Consider the following 27,401-nt stretch of genomic DNA (forward strand, 5'->3'; position numbering starts at 1 on the left):
GTGCTCATGAGGGACACTGGCTGCAGGTTCCCTCTGGTGTGGTTCGTCTAGATCTGGTATCATAGCAACACTGGACTCATAAGTTTGGAGGTGTTTCCCTCTTCTGCTTTTTGAGAATGAGTAAGTAGTGCTAAGTCTTCCCTAAATGTGTGCTAGCCCTCCCCTATAAAGCTACCTGAGTGTGGGCTCTTTGTTGCTGGGAGGTTTTTGATTACTGATTCAATCTCTTTGAAGAGTATAGGTCTGATAAAACTTTAAATTTCTGTTTTAGGAAGTTTCAGCTAACCCCTGTGTTTCTACAGTCATTCCTTGGACATCCAGATTTTTTGCCATACAGTTACCTAGTTTTCTAATCTTTCTTAATTCTGTAACATCAGTAATGCACTAGTTGGCTTTTCATTGCTGTGACAACGACCTGAGAAAAAAAAAACAAAGGAGGAAAGGTTCGTTTCAGTTCATGGTTTCAGAGCATTCCGTCCATGGCTGGTTGGCTCACTTGCTTCTGTGCTGTCGTGAGGTAGAACATCACGGTAGGCAGCTTGTGTGGAGCACTTCACAGTGGGCAAGAGGCAGAGGCGTAGGGGAGGCAGAGGGGGGTACTGGGACACCCCAGCAACCTACTCCTTCCAGGTCACACCCCAGCGACCTCCTCCTCCATCAGGCCCTGCCTCCTGCAGTGTTGACACCTCTCAGCACTCCATGTGATTATGAACCCATCAGAGGGTTAACCATGGATGAGATCTGAGCTGTCATGGTCTGGTCATATCCTACAGTCCTCCTTTCCAAACGCAGCTGTTTTTGAGACCAAGCCTTCAATATGTGATCCACATCATGACAAGCAGTAAGGTTCCACCTTCATTCACTATTTGTATATTATTTATTTCTCATCTTGCTAATATTTTATACATTTTTGATATTTTTAAAAACTGACTTTTTGGTTTCATTGATTCTATTGGGTTTTATTTTATTTTATTTTTGTCTTTGTAGTGCGTTTCTTTCTTTCTTTCTTTTTTGTCTTTTTGAGACAGGATCTCGCCGTGCAGTTCAGGCTGGCCTTGAGCTCACTTTGTAGCCCAGGCTGGTCTCAAACTCACAATGATCCTCCTGCCTCAGCCTCCCGAGCGCTGAGATTACAAGCATGCACCACCATGCCCAGCTTAATGTTTGTTTCTTTGTTTCTCACTATTTAGGCTTACTTGCTCTTCTTTTTCTAGTTTCTTAAACTATGAAGTTAGATTATGGATTTGAGATTTTTCTTCTTTTTGAAAGTTGGTGCTTACTGCTGTAAATTTACCTATAGGAGCTGCTTTCACTGCATTCCATAGTTGTGGCATTTGTGGTTTTTATTCAGTTGTTTTAAAGGGTCCCTTTGTGACTTCACCCTCCAGGATGAGTAGAGGGCTCAATCTCCACGAATTTCTGAAATTCCAGTGTTCTCTGTTGCTGATGTCTGGCTTCTTTCCATTGTGTTCAGACAAGGGACTGCGTGATTTTAATCTTCTACACTTAGGCGGTTTGTGGCTGAAGCGAGGAGCGCCAGGAGAGAGTGCCCTTGGGAGGGGGTGCGGCCTGCGGGTCTAGCGGTTTAGTTTGCTTTGATCTTGTTTCCTTCTTCACCTGCTGCCAGGTGTGTCTGTCCTCTGGCCTGGGCTGCGCTGAGCGAGAGGGCCACATATCAAATGTACAGTGTAGTTTTATATACACATGTGAGTGACAAAATTTCCCTTTAAATATTATAACATTTTTTAAAAAGAGGCTGAGTGGCTTGAGCCTGCAGATAGGAAGGCATGGTGTCCGCGGCATTGCTGAAAGTGGGTCGCTCTCCTTCCTCTGCTGCTTCTCCTCTCTCACATGGAGCTTCCTCCAGTGACCTGGGACGGGACAAAGCACCTCCCAGAAGCCATCGGCTCCCACAGCTGCGTGCGTCCCCCACTGAGCAAGACCCTCATATGTCTGCCCCACGGTCACCCTCATACCTCCTGTGAGCAGGGCTCTCTCCCTCGGGAGGCTGAAGGTGCTGTGATGTCCCCTGACTCAGGGAGATGCTAGCAGGGGACCAACCCTGGGAGGCCGTCAGGTTCTGTGAGTGAAAAAGCTTCAAATACCCAGAATTCAAAATTCAAAATTTAAGTAAAAATCATGCCCCTCCAAGGCTGAGGCTCTCATTGTGTCACCCTCTCGCTGTCTCCTCGGCCCCACGCTCTGACACTCCAGGTAGGGGCAGAATCTGACCAGCCATAACAATGACTCCCAAAGGGAGGGCGGGGCCGCATCCCGGCCACTCAGCCAGGGCTTGTCCTGCAGGGAGGCGCAAACCGGCCCAGCATCATCCCGAGAACTTGAGCTGGGCGCTGAGAAGTCATCACCCACGGGTCTCAGGGGGCGCTCCGGAGCCCACACCAGGGCCGGGCAGCTGGGACAACAGGGCAGCCAGGAAAGCCCCGGCCGCTCCATGAATAACACGGGGCTCAGACCTGCGGCGACCCGGAGCAGCGGCCTGCCCGAGGGCTGCGGAGCTGAGCAAAGGCAACCTGAAGCAAGCACAGTCTCTTAACAAAGTCCGTCTTCCCAGCTGCCGTTTCCACAGTCGGGGACACAAAGCACGGGCATGACCACCTCAACAGGAAATGAAGCTTGGCCGAGCACCCGTCTCTCCACGGCTGAGGGCTGCTCTGCGGTCCCGGCCGGGTCTGCTCCACACAGCGCGGCGCCTCCCGCTGGCAGCTGGGTCGATCCCGGGTCCCGCCCCTGTGGTGCCTGCCTGGGGCGCAGGCGCCTGCTCTGCCTTCAGGAGCCTGCAGGCGAGGCGCTCTGACCTTCTGCCTGACCCTGCCTGCGGACGGAGGGGGCTTTTCTTCCTCCAGACACAGCCGTGGGTGTTAGATGCCCGCTGCTGCCCTCAAACTCAGCCCCGCCCTGCGGCCCACAGGCACCTGTATTTCCTCAGCGCTCTGCACTCGGGAGCCTGGCCCGGATCTCACGGGCTGAGGTCCAGGTGTCCCAGGAACACACTCCTCTCTGGAGACCTGGGGGGCCGTGTCCTCGCTCACCCGGCTGTGGGAGGAGCCTGGGGTCTGTAGGGCAGAGACCCCATTGCCTGAGGCTGTCAGTGGAGCCTTTCCAACTTCGAGGGCCCGGGCTCCCTTGGACCCACAGCCCACAGCAGCGTGTGACCTCTCCAGCTGGGCCTCTCTCCTCCTCTGGGCTCGTCCTGTCCCTGGGTGTGCTAGGACCGTCCTCTATGCTGAGGGCTCCGGAATTACACAGGGCCCTGGGGTCTTCTGGCCGCCACCTCCCCCCCCCCCTCCAGTCCACAGCCCTGATCAGCCAGGTATGGTTACACAGTCACAGGGGCTGGGACCCCTGGGGGCCGTTACTCTGCCACCACAGCACCCTGGAGTGAGCTGCAGGGTGGCTGCTGCCCTCACCTACCTGCTCAGGCCCTGCATAGGACCCCGAGGCCCCCACTTCCTGCAGGTGTCTCACAGCTTTCAGTGTCATTAGGCTGCATTTCTGGTTCCCAAGTGGAGCGGAAAATCCCCAGACTAGCGTTTCACACAGCCAAGCTCCGGCGCAGTCTGCAGCTTTCTGATATCCCATCGCCGGTGGATGACTTGACAGTTTCCAGTATCACACACTTAGCATTCGGGCAGCAATGTAAATCCACTCGGAGCCTCAACCCCTCCCCAAGCTTCTGGCGTTTTCTGCCCTGTGAACACACAAAGCCCAATCCACCTCAGGGAGGTGCCACACCTGGAGCTAGCCAGAGCAGACTTGGAGGCTTACAGGGACCACAGGAGGAGGTTCCCGGGTCCTTTCCTTTCCTCCGGCCACAACCACCAAGCCAGGTCCCGGGGATGGACTCTGGATTCTGTGGAGATCACCCCTCCCTTCTTCTAAAATCCTGCACCTCGGAGCGCCCCGGGCCCAGCCAGAGGACTGTGGTCAGTCTCATGACTGGCGCAGAGATGGGCACATGGCTCAACCAGTCCAATCAAAGTGAGTTTGTCCTGGGGTCAACGGAAAATGGTCTTACACTTTCATCTTGCCATGCCCTGCCTGCAATGATTGGTTCAGAGGGGGCCGCTTGTGCACAACATGGCCAATCAGAGTAAGCTTTGGGACCTGCCCCAGGGCTGATGGGAGACCCTTGGGCCTGAGAGGAAGCGAACAGCCGCAGGCTGCCATCTTGTCACTACGATGGTGGATGCTGAAGGAATGGGATGGCTTACCTTTTGCTGCCATAAAGAAACCTGGCAGGGTTTGGGGATGAAAGAAAAACCTCTTGTAATGACACTGTTGGATCCTTGATCAGGCTGTGCCTGAGGCAAGGCCTTTTATGTAGCATTTTCCGGTCCAGGAGCCAAGCCGCCTTCCCCTTTTGTTGTTTTTGAGATTAGAGGTGGTTTCCCCCACTTCCCCTTGAGGGGTACTCGGAGTACAGGGCCGGATCAGAGCCCCGAGGGTGGACTGTGCCTCTTCCCAGCTGTCTGTCCTGAGCTTCAGTTTCCCCATCTGTAAAAGGAAAGATGAGGCCGCTGATGGGTCCGTCACAAGCATGAGGTGCCTCAGGGAAGTGTGGGCCTTGGAACCGATGTGCTCTGCACTTCCGGCCAGACTCATCCTGAGAGAAGGCTCACTGCAGGGCAGCCTCGACCTCCATAAATGGCTCTGTTCCCTGGACCAAGCGCAAGACCACAGCGCTCCACCTGCTGTCCCTGGGTCTAGCCCCTCAGTCAGAGGAACTTGGAAGCAGGAAGTAAAGGATCTGCCCACCACAGGGCGAGGGTTCCACAGAGGGCTGTGGTCCCCTCTCCACAGAGGACACTGACAGTCAGGGTCTGTGTCCTCAGGGGCCTCACCACACCCAGGCCAGCTTTAGCGCATCCCAGTAAGACGCACCAGTGAGCTGAGCCTCAGCCCAGCCTTCCCCCTGAGGGCTCCTGGCCACGATGGGAGGGGTGTCCCTTGGAGGAAGGGACTTGGAGCCGGGCAGGAGTCACTGAGTGAGCAGGGGCGTGGCGCTGCACACAGATGCTGCGCACTTAGGACATGTGAGGTGCATGGAACCCTGAGGTGTCTGCAGTAGGAAGGGCACACCTGAAGACACACACGTGCATGAGACGCACACTCTGGTGACATGCACATGGCCCACGTTACAAAGCAGCATCCAAACAGCAGGGCAAGGGACCCCAGGAACACACAGGAGGCTGAGGGCCCCGCAGAGGCCATGCTCACGAGGAATACAGCAGGAGCACACAGATGAAAGGGAAACGACGCAGCCGTGCACTGGTGGGTGCCGCTGCGTTACATGTATAGGACACACCTAGGAAACACGCGCCGACAGCCCGCAGCCCCAGCACAGGCAGTGTGCCTGGGAACCATACAGCCCAGGCCCAGCCCTGGGATTCCTGGGACAGTGCCCAGGGCCCCAGCCCTGGATTCCAGACCTCCTGGACCGGACCAGCGGCCAGAGAGGAGTGGATGCAACTGACATGCCCTTCCGGGGTGGGGCTTGGTCCTGGGACTGTAACCCTGAGCCCCCTCTCGGAGCTCGGCCTGGGAAGCATCATCCTTAGGGCAGCAGAGAGAAGGGCGCCGGGACGCGTGAGGGAGGTGACCCTCTGGAGGCCGCTCTTCTGTTGCTGTGGGTGCTGTGAGCAGGTGACAGAGCCCTCGCACTCACCCTGTGCTGACGGCTGTGTGACTTCCTGTCTGAGCGCCCTCCCGTGTGGGAAGCGGCTTCACCTGGGGTGAAGTGGCTTCACCTGGGCCCCACTGAGCTGTGGGAGGCTGGGGCGCCAGGAGGCTGCCGGAAGCCCACAGTACTGCTGGTGGCGGGGAGGGGACGTTCCTGCTGCTTCCCGCACCCCTTCTGCTTGTGGTTTTGTTTGTTTTGCAGTGCAGGGTTGGAAGCCAGGGTCTCGTGTATGCTAAGCAAGCACTAGCCCTGAGCTGCACCCCAAGTGCCCGCACCCTTCTTACAGCTCAAGGACAAAAGTGTTGCTAAGGAAACAACAGAAAGTGGCCTCACACCCGTCCTTTCTCCGCCTCTGCTTGGGATCCTGGCCTGTGAGTGACGTGGCGGTGTCACAGATGGCCTGAGGCGGGTCTGATGCAGCCCTCACCTGACCTCTCCCCATGCGCTGCACCTGCACTGGAGACGCTCAGGCTGGGAGGAGGGCGGAAGGCTTCCGAGTGGCTCCCACCTCCCAGAAGCGTGGCGTGGCCAGCTGAGGGCTGTCCGCTGCCACCAGGGCTGTAGCCCCGGCTCAGTCCTCATCCGAGCAGCAGGGGTGACTGTACTCAGCTCCTCACCGTGTGCCCAGCGCAAGGGGGGAGGGGCCCCTCACTGCACCCCTCTTCCTCTGAAAGGGCCAGGACGCAGCCCTGCAGCTCGGGCCCTGGAGCCTGGCCCCGCCTGGCCTCAGTGAGGCTCTGCACACAGCACCGCCCTGCACTCAGCTCCTGGAAGCTGAGGTTCCCTTGCAGCAGCCATGGTCCTGGCCTCAGCCACTGCTGTCCCCGCAGGACGGCTTGGGAGCCAGGTGTCCAGAGATATCAGCTCTGCCGGGCACCCCTCCCCCTCCCGCCTGTCACCTGTCCCCATCCCCGCGCTCCTGCGAGCAGAGAACCAGGCTCTGAGAAGACATCAAAGTTGGTTCAGTTTTCAAGAACAAAGTGTGTGCCCTGGAAGAGCGATTAGCACGCAGTACAAACCCGGCCTTGCAGCGCCGTCCCCGCCTTCCTTCCTACCCCTGGTCCTGGCAGTGAGGCTGCCCAGGTTTGATTACAAGCTCAGAACGTGCACAGTGCTCGGGGGAAGGGACACGGGTCCCCCTGTGGGGTGTGCCGGTTGCATGGACTCACTGGCCGAGTCTGGGTGTCTAACCCGCCTCAGAGCCCAAGGACCTAGATGAGGGCATTGCCTGTCCCTCCGCACCCATTTTCTGAGCCCCCCCACCCCGCCTTGCAGTGCACAGCAGGAAGCCCTGTGCAGCACAGAGGGAGGAAGCGCTTCTGTCTCTCCGCGTGAGCCCCTGGGCAGCTCCCCCGAAGGCTGCTGTGTCCCTTGCCGCAGGAGCTGCCCTCGGAGGTGAGCTGTCACACGAGGACACAGCGTCCCACCAGACAGCCCTCCCGGGTTGTGGGCTGAAAGCCTCAGGCCTTTAAACCAGTTCCTGGAAAGGGGGATGGGACGACAGAAGGCAGTGTAGACACCCACCGGATGCCCCTCCCTGCGGCTCCCAGAGCACCCCGGTCCTCTCGGCAAGGAGGCAGGGATGGGACGGGACTTTGGCGTCAGAAACAGCAAAGGCCGCAGCTGCCCCCAGTGCAGAGGACAACGTCAGCAGCAGGGTGAGGGCTTCGAAGTTCAGGCCTCGTGGATGGGAAGAGACGGGCGACTTCTCTTTCTGACTCTACTCTGCCAGGGTGACGCCTGATCCGCTCGCTGTGGGGACTCTGCACCCCACTTCCACCCTTCCCTGAGTCCAGCCCGGACTCCTGAGCATCGCAGCCGAGTCTGCTGGGCTCGGTGGCCGGGAGCTGCTTGCTGGTCAGTTCCTCCCGTCCTCTCCGAGTCCCTGAGGGCAGTTGAAGGGCAGAGGCCTGAGAAGATGCACCCTTCCCCACGCACCTTGCCAGGGTGCCCGGAGGGAGCTGGCAGCTGGAGAACCGGGAGCTGCAGCTCATCTCCCTGCTGCTGGAGCTCGCAGCCTGCTGTCCTGGCTGCAGGGAAGTTGTCCTCAAAGTCGCAGTGCACCTGGGAAAGGTGATCCCTCCTCCCGACCCTGTGTGCTAGAGCGCTGTGCTGAACCAGGAGAATCACACGGCACCGACCAAGGACTCACCGTGGGGCCCCGGGACCCTTCCTCACTGCTGCTGCACCCAGCAGACGGATCCCGCTGCAAACCCCCGGGGTGGGACCTGTGAGGAGGTTTGACAGGAACACCGGAAACGCGAGCAAAAGCACACCACTCTGCAGCCCGATCCTCCGGCCACCACGGGCTGGAGCGCAGCCTGTCTGGGCCTGATCAACACGAAGCAAGACACAAGGCAGAGCAAACATGGGCAGCTCCTAAAAATCTGCAGAGTGTGCAGAGGTGGAAAACCAAAACGCACATCAGGACAGACTCACAAGGGGCGTGTGTTGGAATTATCGGACAGGACACTTAAAGTGACGGTGGTGAACAGGCCACGTCACAAAGAAGAACGAACACGGCACACAGGAACGACGGGTGATGTACGCAGAGAGCCGGAAAGGCCATCGACAAATCAGCTCAAATGCTAGAGATCGAACCCCTCAGGCAGCCAGGGAGAGTGAATCTGGCGGAGCCTCGCTGGGCCGGAGGAAGGATCGAGGCTTGGAGACGGATGATAGAAATGCCTCATTCAGAAGAGCAAAGAGAAAAAAGAATGAAAAAAATAACAGGCCACCTCTGACCTGCAGGGCAGCTGTGAATGAAGTAAAGTGTGTAACCGTGACATCAGAGTAAAGAGAGACAGTCGGGGCAGAAGGAATATTTAAAATAGTAATGGCTGAGAACCTTCCCAGGAGGCTGAGGCAGGAGGATCGTTGCGAGTTCGAGGCCAGCCTGGGTTACAAAGTGAGCTCAAGGCCAGTCTGAACTGCATAGCGAGACCCTGTCTCAAAAACACAAAAAGAAAAAAGAACCTTCCAAAATTAATAACATCAAACTACAGATGCAGGATGCTCAGAGAACACTAAGCCTGATAGATTTTATTTTTAAGGGGGTGGGGCAATACAGACATTTCACATTAAAATTGTACAATCTGAAAAGAAAATCTTTTACTGTCAGGAAAAGCCCCCTTCCAGCAAGAATAAGACCAGCAAGAATAAGAATCACTGTAGACTTCTTATCAATCAGGCAGGCAAGAGCAGTAGAGTGAAATGTTCAAATACAGAAGGAAGAAAATGCACCAATGTGGTATTTATATAATTCCAGCCAAACTATTCTTTAAAGATGAAGGAGAACAAAGGCTCTCGCAGACAAGCAAGATGAGGGGAGTCACAGCTGGCAGACCTTCCGTTCAAGAAATGTTCATTTCTTTAGCAGGAAGGAAGATCGGGACGCAGTCAGGATACAAATGCAGGGCAGCACCAGAAAGCGTGACAGAGAAGAAATCAACACGGAAATAAATGTCTTTGTTCTTGACGGGTCTAAAAACACTGGTAACGTTCATCATAATCATGGCAGTGTGTTCTGTGATTACAGCGGTGCCGCCCCAGCCAGTTCTGTTTTTCAGTTTCTGTTGCCTATGGTCAGCCACAGCCAGGAATATCAAATGGAAACTTCTAGAAATAAACAGCCGATGGATTCTGAGTTGCATGCTGCTCTGAGAGGCGCTGTGGAGTCTCACAGCGTCCTGCTGTCTCCTGCCTGGGGCCTGGGCCATCCTGCCTAGTGTGTCCACACCGGCTGCGTTGCTCCCGGCCCATTAGTCACGTGGCTGCTGGCTTGGTCAGTGCCTGTGTTCTGGTGACCCGCAGGGAGGAGCTGACACTGTCCCCTGCTCACACCGTCTGCTCACTCTTCTCGCCCGTAGGCACTGCCTCATCCCCGAAGCACAAGAAAAGCTGTAAGCAGAGTACAGGAAGAGGTTTCCAGAGAGAAAAACCAAACTCACATGGCTTTTGTGAAGGATATTACTGTAGTTGTATTTTGCTGTTACTGTTCATCCTTTGCTGTGGCTGTTTGATAAACTTCCTCACAGGTGTGTACGTACAGGAATAAGCACAGTCTGCCCAGAGCCGGTGCCACCCGTGGTTCCAAGTGCCCACTGGAGGTGGCTAAGAGACCCTACTGTTGCCCAGATGGACACGTGAAAGGAAGGCCAAGGGGAGGGCCGGAGCGGGGCACAAGGTACCCACAGTGCCTGTGACAGACTCAGATGTTCAAGGGTGGACTTAGGTTAAGGTCTGTGTTGGAAACTCAAGGACAATCACTGTTGAGGTTTGTGTCTTGCTGTTCCCCCAAGCCTCGTTCTGTCACGGGGGAGCTTTTCAGAGGTGGCTGGATCTCGAGTGCGTGATGCTGGGATCGAGGGTGTGTGGTGACTGAAGCCGTCTGACTGGTCTGGCACAGCTCTGAGTGTGGACACTGGGGAGGCCCACCCTGGGTGTGAGTGCCACGCCCCAAGGGTGGGTGGCATACCAGGGACAGAGAGGGCTGCTTTTGGTGCTAGCTGCTGCTTGGCTACTTCATTCCTTGCTGACTTCTGCCTTCTGCCTGCCATGCACTGCTGCTCCTCTGCCATGCCGCCCTGCCAGGGAGCCAGCGGACTCTGAACTGAGACCTCTACAAACTAAGCCAGAACAGACCTGTCCGCCTTTAACTTTGGGTGTCAGCTATTTGTCTCAGCAACAATAAAAGTAACTAGTATAATCACTAAACTGAAAACTTGTTAGAAGTACATACTGGAACCTAAGTCGGTCAGTCTGAATTCTAACATTTAAACTTAATCCAGTTCTAAAGGTCTAAATATAGACGGAAAGATAGCCTACGTTCTGGATTTATATTGTGAATCCACTGTTCAGGACTGCCCCGTGGATTCCTCAAAATCCCAGTCCATGTCCCAGCAAGGTACAGACTGCGGCTCTACCGTGTGTGGAAAGGCGGAGGTCCATCCCGGCCGCCGTGTGACTGCAGAGCGAGGCTGCAGCTCCTCCTCCCAGTGTCAAGGTCAGGACGGCGCTGTAATCGCCCCTGTGCCAGGAGGGAAGGACGGGCACAGGAGGGGAATGGAGCAGAGAGCCAGAGGTGAGGCCAGCTGCGCTGGGCGGCGGGGCAAGGGCCGCTCAGCCTGGAGGCTGCAGGCAGACGCGGTTGGTGCCCTTGAACATGTATCAGGGCGCCCTCACAGAACCTCAATTCAACTTTAAGAGGACCGTGTGTTTAAATTAAAGCTAAAATGATCATACTGTAGAAGAACATCTTTGGGGAGTTTGTTGAAAGCTTCTTAGACTTAACAGACAAAAGACGAAACTGAGATACTCCCTCAAAATGAAAACTCGTTCTGTGAAAGACTCTGTTAAGAGAATAAAAAGACAAGTGGGACTGGGGGCGTAGTGGCAAAACATCCGTCTCCTAAAGGAAGTGCTTGAAACATACATGCCATACGCACATACATACATGCACGCCCATGCAGCTTGACAGCCGTATGCCACGGGCACATGGGAGCCAACTGAAGAAGCTCCCGAAGGCCAAAGCGGAGATAATCTGACCAAGAAAACCAGTAAAGGGGCAGTGCATAGTAACCCCCCAGATAAATACCTGTGAGTCTACACTGACAGAAGCAAACGGCCAAATCAATAAAGAATGCAGGCTAGCCAGCCCCGGAGAAGCTTCTGATGACCTCTGTTGTCCTCCCCGCCTCGGTGTGGGCAGAGAAGCCCGGCGACACCTCCCTCAGCCCAGCGGCCACCTCAACACTGACGTGGACACGTGACACGGGGTCATGCGGAGGGCGGTGCCCTGACACCTCACTTGCACCCTCTCCCCAAACCTCACAGCCCCAACCAAGAGGGAAACACTGAGGTTTGCACGGCAGGGCTCAGCAGTGACCTCTAAACTCTGCCCAATTCGCCAGAAGCAAGGCGTCTCAGAGCGCGTCCCAGCCCAGGGAGCTCCCCCAGGACCAGCGAGTGTGCTGCGGGGCCCGAAGTCCGGCCAGTCCTGGGAGCAGGACAGCGGGAGGATGAAGAAATGGGAGGAAGTGCAGGTGTCAGCCAGAAACAAGCAGTTATTGGTCCATTAACTCTGACAAATGTGACATTTTTGCTTAAAATGTAGTAACAGAGGAAACAGGTGTGGGTTATATGGAGACTTCCTATACCTCTGTCACAATTTTTCTGTGTATCTAAAATGTCTTTTAAAAAAGAAATTTATTTTTAAAAGAAAGTGGCATGAAGACCCTGGCACAGGGATCCGTGTGGACTGCAGGAAGTCTTCCTGAAGACAGAGTGTCCTGAAGACAGCGGGCCCCACGTGCTCCTCCCGTCTGTGCCGAGTGGACCCCGCTGCTCTGCGGCGGGTGGGCCCTGGCTGCTGACAGGACCGATCCGTGAACTCTCCGTCCCACCCTCTCTCGAGCTCGGTATTCTCCAACTGGAACACAGCTGGCCACAGTTACCACCGCAGCCATGCTTTAAGTGGACCAGCGTGAACTGCATTTGGAAAAACACCAGCTGAAAACACCACCTTGCTCCTCAGGCCGCACGGCTTGAGGGTAGAGGCAGGGATTACAAGTCAACCAGCCGCGGGGGACCGAGGGCCACACTGCACCCCCCGCCCGGCCCTTTAGGGGTGCCGGAAAGTCTGAAGGGTGACCGCTTAGCCACCGGAAGACCCTGTGGAGTCCTGGAGAGCTGTCCTGCTCCCCAAAGTAAGGTCAATAAAGAGAAATGGCCTTGCGAAAGACTTGCCGCACAAACACGCACCCACAAAGGGGGAGAATGCGCCCAGGCTCCCGCGAAAGCAGGAGAAACACGCGGTGTAGAATCCTCGTCAGGGGCACGGGGTGTCACCCAACGGAGGGCGAACGGCGGCGGGTGGCGGCTTGGAAGCCACGGCAGGCTCAATGCACCACAGGCTTGGTGGAAATTGGGGGTAGAGAGCTGGCCCTGCGGAGTTACGTATATAATGTAAGTAAAACGTTACATTCAATAAGCATGTTCACACAGAAGTAAGCAAGTCCTTGCTGGTAAGTCCATAACACTGATGTACAACAGAGCACAGCTGTAACGTGACTGTGACGGCAGTGAACCTCTCACGTCGTCTCAGCTCCGAGCAGCGTGGGGAGGAGGGTCGGCGTGGGGCAGGCCCTGCGGGGAGACGGAGGAGGACAGGCGTGTCCTCGTCCTACGGGGAGGCTGAGAGGCGGCTCGGGGCGGGTGAGCGTGTCCGAGCGCTCGGCAGGGTCAAGGGGCGGCGTCTCCAGGTTCTCTGTCTTGAGCACAGAACTGAGCGGGGTGCTCAGAGAGTAGCAGGAGTGAGGTGACGGGAGGAAGGGGCGCCCCACGGGGTGCAGCGCTCACAGTGCAGGGGCAGCACTGGGCCTCCAGGGTCCTGGGGTCACAGGGGTCTGCACTGGGGACAATGGACAGGAGTCCTGGCCCAGCGGGTACCCGGCTGGGCCCGCCCGTCAGGGTCTCACAGGAAGTGTGGCGACATCCCAAGCCCACGGAGGGTCCGAGCGACGATGCAGATGAGGCTGGGCACAGGCCCAGGCGCTGTACTTTGGGGTTTTCCCGTGCCAGGGTCTGGGCGCGGGCGACCTCTCTCTGCTGGTTCTGCGACTTTGACATCAGCGTCCTTGCTCCGTCTGGTTCTTGGCCCATGGCTTCCTGTTCTGCTTCCTGTTCTACTTGGCCTTGTTCTACTTCCTGCCTCGGGAGGACCCTGTGGGCCGACACAGCAGCTGCGCAGTGAGCAGCCTGGGAGGACGCAGGCCCTGGGGGCCCGCATGGCTCCCGGCTTCCTCGCCAGGCCGCAGGCCCCCTGGGCTCCAGGGCCCCTGGGGCTGAGGCTACGGAGCGGAGCACAGAGCTGTGGTGTCTGCGTGCAGCGGGGGCCACACACGTCTGACCAGACGCCCAGCTAGAGCTACTCCGCGGGCCTCCACAAAGGGGCGCCGTCCGGCCCGCAGCTCCAGCAGAGTTCGGAGACCACACTTTATTTAAGAACTCTGAGTTTTTATTTCTTAAAAAATCACAGCGTGTTCTCCCCACTGAGCGGCATCCGTCATCTTTCCCGTGCCATAAACTACTTTAAACACACCATTCCTTCCGATTTCTCATTTCTGGGCAAATTAGTGTAGATAACAAAGTACCGCAGAAGCCACAATTTATAGCCCATAAATAAAGTGCACGGCTGCCCTTCGCAGAAACGAAAGGCTTGGACAGGTTTTCTCGTTGCTGGGTGATGCATGGGCTACGTAGGACGAGTAGAGAGGGCCGGAAAATGAGGAGCTCCGCCTACAGCAAGGTGCCCCCAGGACTGGCTGCTAGGCTGCTCACTCCCAGGCGCCGGTGGGGCTGAGGGGTGACCTGGGGACCCAGGAGGCCTGAGTGTGACTGCTGAGAGCAGGGCTGGCCCAGACACAGTGTCTCGCAGTGGCCTCGGCCAGTGTGCGGGGCAGGCGAAGGCTCGGTCACACAGTGGCCAGAAGGCCAGAGGCTGACCCTGCGGTGCCATCGCTGTGCCCCGCCCGCGTGGAGAGGCCCATCCAGGCTGGCCGCCCCCTGAGATCAGGGCCGCAGCTGTGCAGCTCAGGGCAGGCGCTTGCGTACCGTCACCCATCACCAAAAAAAGTAATTTATTTCTTTTAAAAGGCCACCAGATGGTGGAGGCGGAAAGTGTCCACAGAACTACAAAAATTCACTGGGGAGCAAAGCAGGCGTGGTGAGAGGGGCACAGTGAAGTCGGGGTCACAGTGTAAAGCGGGGTCTCCAGGATGGATGCTGGTGGGGCACACCTCGATGCGCCTGCCCTGCTCCAGCCAGGGCCGCCGAGCGCCATCAGACCGCTCTGCAGGACCCACGGCAGTGGGCATGAGCTCGCCCACGAAAGCCGTCCCAGCTTTGGCTTCCCCAGGGCTGAGTCTGCGTCCAACACAGAGGACAGCGGCCTCCCTTCCCACACAGCTGCACCCCGGGTCTCCACGAGGCAGGCAGGGGGCCAGCCTTTCCCTCCAGGAACCGCATCTTCCAGGGACAGGGAAGCAGTTATGTGGGCGGCCAGGCTCGCTAACCGGTAGTCCGGCTCAGGAAAATGCACAGGAGGCCGCGAGCTGTGGGTGGCCAGAAGGACAGCGCCAGCTTGTGCTTGGAGGTGACCTAGGCGACCTCAGTCTGGAGAGGCAGTGCACGTAGGACGCGGGCCGAGGCGCCGCCCTCCTAGGCGCCTATGAAGCCTGAAGCCCAGGCCTCGGACAGTGGTTTTCACAAGGAGGCAGCGCTGGCCCTAAACACAGGGCTGGTGTCCGGTCCCAGGCGGCCGAGAGTCCAGCCCAGCACCCAGTATGGACAGAGGCTGGTCTCAGGCTGGAGACGCGGACTTCATGTGCCACTGCCTCATGGGCCTGAGCTCTGCACACGGGCATGGAGGGCAGCGTAGTCTAGCATTGTGGTGGCCGGCACACCCAGGACAGGAGGGCCACACTGTCGCTGGCCATGCCAGCCTGGGTGTCGCCTGCAGCCCCAGGGGCCCAGGACTGTGTGACAGCAGGCAGGAGAGGGTCATGTGAGTGTGCACTGGCTTGGAGCGCCACACTGGCCACACCCCTCTACACGGCGGACAGGTCCACACGCTGGGCGGAGTGGCTGCTCTTGTCCCAGTGGCCGAGCCTGGCGGAGGCCGTGCCCGGGCGGGTCCCGTTCATCTGCAGAGTGTGAGAGCACGGAGCTGGAGATGGCACCAGGGTAGAGCAAGACCCCAGCCAGGCCATAGCACACACGGCTGGGACCTGCTGCTTCCGCCCGAGCCTGATCCGCATCCACACAGAGCTTTACCCGTGCCCCCGGCCTGTGCTTGGGCACTGTGGACACCAGGTATGTGTCAGTCTGTCTGCACACATGTGAGTTTTGGGCCTTTCTTGGATGAGCACACGGTGCTGGGTGCTGTGGGGGCTGGGGTGTGTGCTCCTGTGGGGCACCCAGGGCACATGCATGGAGCAAATCCTGGAGGAGTGGCAGACACGGGACAGGGGGGTCACCCCAGGGAGGACCCGGGGGGCAGGGGAAGGACACCGCAGCTCTGCTCTGGGCTGCAAGGCCCAGGTCGTGCAGGGCCAGGTGGGGCTGGAGGACAGGAGCAGAGCAGGGCGGCGGTGCAGCGCCCAGCAGGCCTGGGCGGCAGGAGAGGGTCCAATGGGCACAGCTGCACTTACGACATCCGAGCTGCAGGGCTTCCCGCTGGCGTTGCGGGCCGTGCTGCTGGTGAGGGACCAGACCTTGGTCTTATGCTTGAAGGCGGCTCTCACCTTTGCAAGCAGGGGAAAAGTCTGATAGCCACGGCCAGGCCGGGAGGGCCAGGGCCACTGGGCACGGGAGCCTGCGCTGAGGTGAGGCCTGGGAAGCCCACGGCAAGGCAGGGACATCACCCGGGCTCCTCACTGGACTCCCCTTTGGGCGCCCATGGCACACATACCTCGGAGTTCAGGAGACAGTGGAAGAGGAAGATGAAGCCACCCTGCAGAGGGGAGGAGCACGTGAGGCCCGGGAGCAGGCGGCACCTCACTGTGGGGACCCTGTGAGCCGGCGCCTGGCCCTGGGTCCACGTGGGCAGAGAGGTGTCCCAGGCCCACCCTGTCATCTAACCCGGTTCAGGCTGCTGCTGTGACCAAGGGCGGGGACCTCGGGGTCAGACGAGAGACTGACCTCCGACTGGGCCTTGGGCTCCAGCTGCCGGAGGATGGGGCCAACTGCGACAGTGACGACACACACAGCAGGAGAGTGTCACCGCCACCCCGACCCTGCCCGGGACTGCAGACCCCACCTGGGAGCCCTCTCAGCAGACCGCCACCCGGGTCTCATGGGCAGGACGGGCAGAGGGCGTGTCGGGTCGCAGCAGGGCCGCCTGGCACACGTGTGCTAAGCACTGAGGGGACTGCACAGGGCGGCAGCCACCGCCGCCTGCTGGCGCAGACCTGGTAGGGACAGGGCAGCTGTGTGGTAGGGTGCGCAGTGGATCTTGTGGCTCTGGCCCCTTGGGAAGCCCCGACTATGGGCGCCCAGTCCTTGCCTCCCAGGCAGGGACCCTTCTGTCCCTTCCCACCTGTCGCTGCCTCTCCTGCCTGCCCAGCTTGGGCCCGAAGCCCTGTGTTCCTGGTCCTTCCTGAGAGCTGCTGGGTGGCTCCAGGGATGCCTCTGTCCCAGCCTGGGGCATGGGAGGCGTGGAGGGTGTGGGGCTCACCTGCAGGGAGTTGAGCACAGCGAACATGTACTGGAAGACCAGGGCCTGGTCATTGACAGCCAGCACGCCGAAGGCCCACGAGGTCCCCAGGATGGGCAGCAGCACGGCGACGGCTTTGGCTGTCAGCCTGAAAGAGAAACAGCGAGGGCCGTGCTGGGGGCCGGCAGGGCAGGCAGTCAGGACGGCTCGAGGTGAAAGGCTCTGCGGGGCCAGGTCGGGGTCCCTGCAGAAAGGGGCAGGCAGTCCAGGGTGCAGAGGCCTCCAGGAAAGGACCTGGGCTGGGCTGTGTGGACGAGGACCGGGGACACGCAGGAGGAGAGATGAGTAATAAGCTCCCCGTCGGAAGCCAGGACCCCTGGGAACCCAGGCTGCCCACGTGGCAGATCTCAGGAAGCCACAGCCTGTTCTCGATGCCAACACTAAAAATTACACACCTGTCCCCGGGACCCAGAAACACCCGCGTCCTTCAGGCCCCAGACACTGCTCCAGGAGAGGCCAGAAGGAGCCAAGGAGCTGCCTGGGCCGTGGTGGCTGTGCCCGTCCCGCCTGAGATGCACAGATGGGACGGGCGTGTGGCCTGCTCTCCCAGGGCATGGAAGGGCTGCGGGCCGGGGGAAGCGAGGGGACAGGGCCCTGCTGGCCACCACAGTGGGCAGGGACAACAGCTCGAGCCACGGGACTGCCCACACCCTGCGAGATTCCTTCCTTCCTCCCCAGAAAGCCTGAAAGGCTCTAGAGGGTGCGGCCGCCTGCCAGGTTAATTTACAGTGTTTGGAATTCATTATGGAATGATTATCTCATCGATCCACTGCTGGCTTGTTTATGGCGTTTGCTTTCAGATCAGAAAAGATCTACTGTAGCTGGAGTCACTCTTGGACATCTTGGCTTAGAATCCACACTCCGGGTACACAAAGGCCCAAATCCTGGCAAGGAGCCGCCTGCCCAGCCCTCAGCCCTGAGGTGCCCAGAGAGGGTGACTGTGAGACTCGGGCCCCCCGCCCTGTGGTCAGTTCTGCCCCACATCCTGAGGCTAAGCCACTGCACTGTCCACCGGAGGAGGGGGCACCCGAGGACCCAACTCCTGCAGTCCCCACCACCAGGAGAGCATTGTCCATCTGGGCGAGAAGCCCACAGGGACGGGGAGCTGTCTAGGGACAGTGTTGCTGCACAGCTACTGCACAGGGTCCACGCTGACCCTCAGGACACTGGCCAGGAGCCAGGAGCAGGAAGCTGTGTGGACCTGGTCCCCCACTCCCGGCTTCCTGTCCACGTGGCCAGGCTGGACCGCAGCAGGAGCCTCTCTAGGGTCTTCCCTCGCCGCTTCCCTCGCCATGTGGAGGCCTCCTCGCCACCCCACTGGGGCAAGGGGGCCGTGGGGCTGAGTCTGTGTGGGTCCAGCAGAGCGCGGGCAAGGTGGGGCTGGCGCAGGCCATGGGGCTCCAAACCCACGGTCCTTCCCCGCAGTCAACCTACTTGAAGGCGCTGGGGTCCCCGTGAATCTTGTAGCTGTCAGCGCTGATCTGGGAGATGACCCTGGTGACCGCGACGAGGATGCCGATGTTGACCTGCATGGAGGAGGGACGAGAGCGGTGGGGTGGCTGGGGCCAGCAGGGGCCACAGGAGCTTTCCCGGCTCAGACACCAGCCTGGCTCTTTGCCCAGGCTGGGGGCCCTGGGGCTCAGACGGGTGGGGGTCAGAGTTCTTCACGCACCGCTCACTCTCACAAGCCCGGCACCACAGCCTTGGGCCCCCCCCAGCCCACTGGTGGCAGCAGATAAGAAGCCACATGCAAACTGTCCATGGAAAGACCGTCTCGCCCCTACACCCTGCAGTACCCTCACCCAGGCCTGTCATCTCAGGGGTCTTCGCCGCCCTCTACCCTCTAAGAGCTGAGGACCCTCCTGCCCAGGGTCACTCAGGATCTCTGGCAGAGACTGCAGTGCAGACCGTCCCCTCCCTGGCCGCTCTCCAGGGTCCTGAAAACCAAGGAGGGGGGCTGATTTCTGATGCTGCAGGGCTCTGCTGTCCCAGGGTCCTTCTCGATTCTGAAAAGTTCTGTCATGGACACAATGGGGGGGAGTCAGCTCCAGGCCAGAAGCCTCCATAGGAATGTTCCACCCAACCCCAGCGTCCCAAATGCTCTGTGTGACAGGTTGGGGTGACTGTTGGCCAGGCCAGTTGGGGTGCCTGGTCTGCAGTTCCAGGGGGCTGACAGTCATGATGCCCCCTCCCAGCCATTCACCCCACATCTGCAGCAGCCACCCAGCTGGCGGGTCCAGGCCTTCCTGAAGCCCCTGCTGAGACCACCTCATCCTGGGGCCTGCAGGAGCACCCAGCAATTTCCACTCAGGCCCTTCCCCTGCGTCTGTCCAAGACCTCCTCTGCCCTCACTGGCCCTGCTGTTGCGGGGGCGGGACAGTGTGGGAGGATGCAAAGGTGTGAGTGTCTCCACCCGGTCTTCCCACCCTGCTCCTTTGCCGTCCTTCCTGGTCTGTGAAAGAGGCTGATGACAGAGGGTTCCCTTGGGAGGCAGCAGAGGCAGGAGGCATGGGAGCAGCATGGCGTCCAGCACCGTGTCCAAACAATACACCTCATGAGGCCACGGCCTTGGCCTTCCCAGCTGGCAGACTGTGACAATGAAAGAGAGCCACGGGAGTTTCTGCTGGGGAACAAAATACTTTGCAGTTGTTGGCCTTGGTCTGTTTCCGGAACTCTGACATCTTTTCAAATAAATTCATCCAGCAGTTTCCCCACTTGGGGGAGACTCACCGAGGTCCTCGCCCTGCTGTCCTGCTAGCCCCGCCCCCTGCACTTTATGGGTTCACATCCCAGACCTCACAGCGCCCAGAGCTGGAGCCTCACTGTGTCAGAACGAAGAGGAGCGACCCCGCGTGGCTGGGCAGAGGCCAGCGGGCTGTGGTGCCGCCTGTGCTGCAGACACGGAGGGACTGAGGGCAGGCGTCAAGCCGGAGCCCGTGTGCCCGTGCAGGTGACCGCAGAAAAGCCGGGTGCAGAGAGATGCCCGTGCCTGGCACCTCCTTCCTCGTGGAGCTGGAGAGCAGGGAATTGAGGAGATTCCTGGCAGAGTCTTCTCATATATTCTTAAGCTTTTCTTTTAAATTTTTGAACCACATGTGTTAAAATTTTCAAAGCCAGGTTACCTATTTCAATTGTAACCAGTCCCCAAATAAAAGAAAAATAACTCAAGACTCACTTCCTGTGATGACCCCGGTGAAATCTTGGGGTCAGGAGGAAGACTGACTGCACAGCACTCTGGTGGAGGATACCCAGGGGGCCTGGGGTCCCATGCTAGGGACACTACCCCCACCCCAAGCAGCAGCGAGGATCCTGGCAGCCCCCAGAGGCCCCTCAGCGGCAGGCAGAGTCTGAGCAGAATTTCAATGATCAAAGAACAATTCCGGCCTTTCAGCATCTCCCTGCAACCCGTCCCTAATTAACCACTGGGCCAGCGGACCTGCAGTGCCACCAAAGGGGACACTCAGAAGGGCTGAGCTGGGGAACGGTGGGAGGTGAGGGTGAGGGGCGGGTCCCAGTGGGCACGGAGCATGGGGCATCAGTGCCACCCCGGGAACTCATGCCCAACAGCCACCAGTAGCCTTCCTCTGGTGTGGAATGCGATGTGTCCTCGGGGCCCTGTGCTCTGACGCCCCATCGGGGAGGCCATGAGTGAGGACCCCAAACGCCCACGAGTCTGTGGTGCTGTCTCCCGCAGCCTCGGTCCCCTGGGCCTGAGAAAGGACCCCACCCTGGCACCTCCCAGGAGCCATAGGGACTCAGCTCAAAACACACAATTCACTGTCACCTGGGCTGGCTAAGGTCCCATCCACCGGACTCCAAGTGATCATAACACCAGGACTGCGTGAGGTGCAGGAGGTCAGGGCCCAGCAGGCCCAGTGCTCTGGTCCTCTGAGGTCCTCTGAGGTACCAGATGGGGTAGAAGCAGGACTTCCTGTCAAGCCCAAGTTCCCTTTGCAGGGACAGCACCAGGTCTCCAGGGAGCCATGCACCCCACACCTGTCCACACCCCAGGCAGGGTGGACTCTAACCCAGGGTAAGAGCTATCCAAAGCCTGGCCAGTCAGAGCACCTCTCTCCTATAGTCTCAGATAGAGCTGTCCAATCAGAGTAGCCCTCTCCTCCAGCCTCAGTGAGAGCTAGCTAATCAGAGTACCCCTCTCCTCCAGTCTCAGGGAGTAGTCTATGATGCTCAGATATACAAGCTGGCCCATCAGAAAGGGTTTGACTCCAGCCCAGGAATGTTGCCGGAATAGCAAGGCAGGTTCATCAACAGGTGTTGATAGTCATGATATTAACAGGGCCACCCTAGGGCTGTGACAGGCAGAACCCTGGCCCTCGCCTGTGAGCAGTGGGATTTGTCTTCTTCTGGGATGGTCGGGGACTTGGAAGCCACATTTGCTGGCAGCCGTGACTTCCCTCAGGTGACAGATGCCCACAGGTCACTAGGAGCAGAGCAAGGCTGCACCTCGACTTTGTGTCCTTTGCGGCTGTAACCCAGGTCAGGTCTCCCCCAGCTCTGATGAGGCGTGTGACTCTTGGTGCTGGAAGGACCGGGGATCCACCCTGCGCTGGCAGGACCTCCTGCCCTGGAGACCGGGAGCACCAAGCCAGGGTCACAGGGCACACAGCTACGCTGGCAGCCTCCTGCCTCTGTCCCCAGCCTGTGGTCGCCCGGATTCCAGGACGGGGGTGCCCACTCGACTGAGACATCCTCAGACAGAGACGTAGTCCCCGACCCTGACTACGCCAGAGCTGCGACTCCGTGACGGGATAACGACAACCGGGCCCTGGCCCAGCTAGTGCCTGTGAGCTGGCCTGAGACTCTGAGGTGGGTGGGGTCCGCACCCCCGTCACAGTGGCCCTGGCCACCGAGGCTGCGTCCCTTCCTGTGTCCCCGCTCACGCTCCAGCAATGGCTTCTCCAGTAGATGTGGCTTCGGCAAATTCCCATTTCTACTAAACCAAGGACGCGTGCTCACCGGCGACTGCACCGTGTTCTGCGTGGCCTGGCCCTGGGGCACCGGCCTCTCCCAGAAGGGCGATGGGAAGAGCCGTGTGGACTGCAGGCCCCTCCTCCCTCCATGCCCAGCCCTGGGCCCCACGAGCACCTACCACGATGACCAGCAGGGCAGGGCCCACGAAGGCCCAGATGGCGCCCGTCCCCAGCGAGAGCCAGCAGCTGTGGGGAGAGCGAAGCGTCACTCGGCGGCCCCCACCCAGCGGCAGCCCTCATCAGGACAGTGCTCAGCCCCCGCCCCGCAGCACAGCCAGTGCATTCCTGGTCCCCGCGCGCTCTTCCCCACAATGACCCCAGGGCTGCGTCCTGGGATGCGGGGCCCAGCCTGGGGCTGCAGGGGTCCCCCGGCCTCCACACGCCACCCCCGGGACTGGGCGAACAGGTCAGCGGCCTGCGTTTCCGCTGCCAAGTGCCCGGCCCAGGCACCAGGCGCCTGCTGAGTCCTGGGGGCTGAGTGCTCGGTGTGGGCATGTGCACTGGGACCCGGCCGGGAGTGGGGGCGGTCCTGGCAGCATCCGGGGCACTGTGTCCTCAGTGCTCCCTGAGCGGCACCCCTCGGTGGCCACAACGGTAACCCTGTGCTGCACAGGGGAAACTGAGGCGCGGAAAGCTTGGGGGAAGCCAAATCACTCGGAGGCACCTGCCTCCGCCCCGCCGTGGCTGGGAAACAAACTGTGCCCCTAAATGCCCCCTCGTCCTGAAGTCTGCGTGCTGATGGGTTTTGGATAATCAGCGTGTAAGGCAGGGCACAGACTCCTGCCCTCCTCGCCAAGCCAGTGACTCCGAGCCCACTGTGCCCGCAGGCCACACATGTGCACACAGCACACTCGCTCTGCCCCGCGTTTACTGGGCACCGACTGAGCGCCTCCCCTGCTGAGCCGCAGGCCCCGAGCGAGGCTGGGCGCGTAGCCACGCGTGGATCTGGGAGGCCGTGGTGAAGAAATCCCAGCCAGGAGCTCCCAGGCGCTGTGACGCCTCAGCAGGCGGCCAGCTCCCCGGCCCAGCCTTCCTCAGCATGGACGCCGACCCTGACAGACGGCACCCAGGGCACGCATCTCCCGGACCCCAGGATGCCCACTCACTTGTTGCTGGTCCCGTAGCTGTCCATGGCGAAGGAGATGGAGACGACACAGATGACCAGGGGGAAGCCTGCGGGAGGGAGAGGGTCACGCGGCCACCTGGACCTCGACTCCCTTTGCTGTGACTCGACACGGCTGACACGGGGACGCGGCCGGGCGCTGGGCACAGAGCAGCATGACCCGAGGGAACGGGCAGCTCAGACAGGGGATCACACACCCGTCACTGACTAGGCCACCAGGACAGCCCCACACACTTATGGATCTCAGTGACCACGCACACTCACACACGTGGCTCTGCCAGGCCAAGCTGGCCCACAGGCCATGCAGTGATGATCGTCCCAACATGGACTGTGCCCGAGGGCCTCTGTAGGTGAGTCCCCCAGCTAGAGGCAGAGGTGTCATGAGAACTCGCCTCCGAGCTGCGGGGAAATGTTGGGAGGCTCAGCTGGGTCTGAGAGGGCCAGGGGCACCAAGCTACCCTATCGAAGCCCCTAATTCCTCAACAAGCAGACCACCCCTCACCCACGGACCCTGGGCCCCGGGCCCAGCCCACTCCTGGATCCAGAAGCCGCGACCCAGGAGTGTTCCCCAGAACACCCAGTCCTCGGTCACAGAAGTTCAGTCAATGATGGAGCCGTGAGACTCAGCGGGGGACCTCCCGAGGTTGGTGCCTCCCGCTGGGTCCTGGGTGGGCAAGGGTATGAGCAGGACAGGGCCGCACAGCCGCTGTGGCCCCACAGGAGGTCGAGGAAGCCCTGTGACTGCGCTGTGTGAGCTGCGACCGGGCCGTGCCCGAAGCCGGCACCCTGTGCCTCTGTGGGTGTGTGAGCTGTCTAATACCCTTTCCTCTGGAGCTGGTTCAGGACGGATTTCTGTGGCTTAGAACTGAGTGTGAGGATTAAACACTTTGGATGTTCTATCCAGCTGCGGCAGGGCTTCTCGGGACTGGCAGGAGAACAGAGTGTGGAATAAGTTAGGAAACCCAGGACCCCAATCCACAGAGCCTTCTGTCTCTGAAAAGCGGGGATTCTGGAGCTCTGCTCTTCCTACAGAGGGGAAGGGGACACGGAACAAGCAGGATGAGCTGCGTTCAGGTGCCAACTCCCTGGGGTGGATGTAATCGTAATGTACTGCAAAACTGTACTCATAAAAATAAAAATCTTTGTAAAAATTGAGAGAAAACTCCTAGAGACTCGGCCTAGTCCCACAGGAATCGCCTGGGCCTCGCCCTGGGGTTGGGGGAGTTGTGTGGAAGCTGCAGGACCCCAAAAGGAAAAGTGGCTCACAGCCCTGCCCTGCCCACTTCACACCCGCCAGGCGGCTCCAGGGGGAACACAGTTGTTCCCGCACACAGCACGTGTCCAGCTGCTCAGAAAGCACAGGGCCTTCCACAGTGCCCTCGCCATGGCCTCTGCCCTCTGCCCTCTGCCCCTGTACAGAGTGTGAGGCAGGGAGACTCCACAGCCTACCTGAGGGCCTCAGAGTGCAGGGACTGCATTTCTCAGCTTCTTGGGCTGAGGAGGGGCTGGCCTGGCCTTCGTTTGTGACTTGGTCACCTTGGAAGGAAGTCTCCGGGTCCTGCCCTGGCCCAGCAGGCTGAGCTCTCCATGGTTGAGGGTTTACATGCATCCCTGGACGCCAGCACAATGTCCAACACACCAGACCTCAGCACCTCAGGAGGGGCGGCCGGATGGGCAGCCAGGAGCTGGCCCTTCGTGGGGACCTCTGCCGCTGGCGGTTCCCTGACACTGCTGCCTTCTCCTTGTAGCAGGAGAGGAGTCCAGGCCTGTGGAGGCAGCCCAGCCCCAAGGACAGGGCTCTGTGGGCACCTGCAGTCTACACCTGCCGTGGTGTGGACCCACTCCGAGCCTGGGCGCTGACTCTGCCGTCCTACGAGGACTGACACAGCCGGAAGCAGGAAAGGGATGCCGTACGGAGACCAGTGGCCAGCCGGGGACCCTGAGTTGCTTCCAGTGGGGGCTTGAGCAGAGCACGTCTTGGGTGGACTCAGAGCAGGGAGCCCACGAGGTGGAGGTGGCCCCAAGGAGGAGCCTGGGCCTTGTGGCCAGCAGCGTCCAGCTCCGGCCCCAGGGCCACCCAGGCTGGCTGGGCAGCACAGCGGACAGGCAGGGATGCTGGGGGACAGAAGGTGCATGTGGACGGCGGGGTCGAAGCAGGAGCTGACCCCTGTGCAGCCGCTCGGTGCAGCCTCGCCTGGGACTGGACCATGGGGAGGAGGGGTCCCAAGCCAACGCCCACCGAGGAGCCCGCACCTGCCCTGCTCACTCAGGCTGGAGGCCAAGCCAGCCGACTGCGGTGCAGGACGTGGCCCCAGGCTAGTGACCAGGTGATCACGGGGTCCCAACCCACCGGAGACAGATGGAGGCTGGGCTCACAGAGGCCCCACGCCTTGTCACCGAGCTTGCATGGGGCCCAGGCTCGGTGCCCAAAGAGGCCACATGTGTCCCTGTCAGTGCTGGGCTCCCAGCCACACATCCAGGAAGCCAGCCCACGGCAACTCCACTTTAAATCCTGACAAACCACTCATTTCCTCAACTGTGTGGCTCACGTAAGACCCTGTCCGCCTGATTATCACACACTCACCCCCACACACACATTCACACACCCTGTCACACCCTCACACGCCTGCCATGCCACAGTCACACACAGTCACACACCCTCACATACACAATATCATACACACTGTGCACACACACCGTGCACACACACACCCTCACAGAGGGAGCAAGCTCACTCCCCAGGCTCCTCCCTCTAACAACGCTTCCCACAAACTCTGTCAAATGCTGTCACCCATGCCAGCTGCCCTTGCTGAGCCTCATTGTGCATGCGCGTGTACACACTGTCCTCCAGAGCTGTGACTCACTCCTGGTAGAACTGGTAAGCTCTATGTGGTGGCCACACCGACTCCTACACCTCCCTAACTGTGGTCAGCTGTCCCAGGGGACCTGCCCTCCTGTCCAGGGAGGACAGAAGGGTCCACTGGCCATGGGGTCACCTGAGCTCCCCATCTGGGTGGCAGGCAGCCAGAAGGTGGCCATCACATGCCCTGCTCCAGCCCTGGGGAGCCCTGACAGGAGGTGTCACTCCTCAACTCCATCTGCAGATAAATCACATCTCAATCAAGGGCTGTGCCTGGTGGCACACACCTGTAATCCCAGCACTCAGGAGGCTGAGACAGGAGGATCTTTGCAAGTTCGAGACCAGACTGGGTTACAAAGCAAGCTTAAGGCCAGCCTGAACTGCATAGCAAGACCTTGTCTCCAGAAAAAAAAAAAAAAAAAAGACATCTCAATCAAGGGATTGAGCCTGCTCCCTGGGTAGACAAGACAGGCCGCTGCCCAGCTGGTGCTTCACAATGCATGTGAGAACTTCAGGTGCCCGCCCAGCCAGACGTAGGTAGGGCGGCCCAATGCCAGGCTCCCGAGGATGACGAGGCCAGCGAGAGACTTCCAGACCAGGGCGGGGGCACTGTGCAGAGCACCCAGGAGACCACTGGGATGCCCTCTGATCACTTCTACTCAGGAAAAAACACCAAACCTTCCTGCATGTGTCCAAGGACGGCTCTGAACGACCCTGTAGGGCCTGCGTCAGACAGATTTCACGTGGGGCGGGCGCCAGGCTACTGCTGGGCACACCCCGCTGGCCACTCTGCAGATGCCCACAAGGGGACATCAGGACCAGCCCAACAAGCCTCTGTGACCGGGGGCTGCACTCACAAAAATGCAGCCCGGGAGGGGCTGGGACCCCGAGCCCTCGCTGCGTGTCATGCAAACACAGACTCGGGAGGACGCAGGAGTGTGCTGCACACACAGGGTGAGCGGAAGGCAAAAGGTGTTGGGAGGGGACCCGGCAGATTTCACAGGAGAAGTGCTCGCAGCACCTCACGAGGGTCGTTTCCCAGGGATTCACGGCCCCAGAGGGAACTCACACGCAGTGACCGTGTGACCCACGCAGCGAGGGCGTGGGCAGCGTTTCAGGAGGAGCAGACAAGGAGCGAGTGAGAATCTGGGCTTGGAAAGTGCAGTAACGGAAATGAAAGCTCCACTAGAACCCCTCGCAGCCATTCTCACACACACACGCACACGCACACGCACATGCGCACACATGCACACGCATGCACTCACTGCTCACACTACACGCACATGCATGAAGGTGATTACGGAATTACAAGGGACAGAAGAGGTGTGCGTGCTCCTCGTGCACCCCCTCCGTCCACTGGGAACGCAGGGATAGGAACTGGCATTTGTGTGGTCGCACTGTTGACTACGGCAACCAGAGAGGAAACTCGCTCCCACAGTGCACAGAGCCGC

At 59.5% G+C, this 27,401-nt stretch overlaps 1 protein-coding gene across 3 annotated transcripts in view; it reads right to left on the reverse strand.

Annotated features, from left to right (window-relative positions):
* Window positions 1-13,696: 13,696 nt before the first annotated feature.
* The window catches only part of Adgrd1 (adhesion G protein-coupled receptor D1), an 82,007-nt gene continuing 68,302 nt past the window's right edge, over window positions 13,697-27,401 (reverse strand). For all 3 annotated transcript variants that reach the window (XM_005402985.2, XM_005402986.2, XM_005402987.2), the window contains 7 exons: window positions 23,074-23,140; window positions 22,087-22,153; window positions 18,411-18,502; window positions 16,938-17,064; window positions 16,173-16,214; window positions 15,913-16,005; window positions 13,697-15,405 (listed from right to left, as the gene is read on the reverse strand). In XM_005402985.2, coding sequence (XP_005403042.1) covers window positions 15,310-15,405; window positions 15,913-16,005; window positions 16,173-16,214; window positions 16,938-17,064; window positions 18,411-18,502; window positions 22,087-22,153; window positions 23,074-23,140 — 584 coding nt within the window. In that variant the 3' untranslated portion in view covers window positions 13,697-15,309. The remainder of the gene's footprint in view (window positions 15,406-15,912; window positions 16,006-16,172; window positions 16,215-16,937; window positions 17,065-18,410; window positions 18,503-22,086; window positions 22,154-23,073; window positions 23,141-27,401) is intronic.

This window comes from Chinchilla lanigera, unplaced genomic scaffold (assembly GCF_000276665.1).
Source record: "Chinchilla lanigera isolate Chin_1 unplaced genomic scaffold, ChiLan1.0 scaffold00081, whole genome shotgun sequence".
Lineage (NCBI taxonomy): Eukaryota > Metazoa > Chordata > Mammalia > Rodentia > Chinchillidae > Chinchilla > Chinchilla lanigera.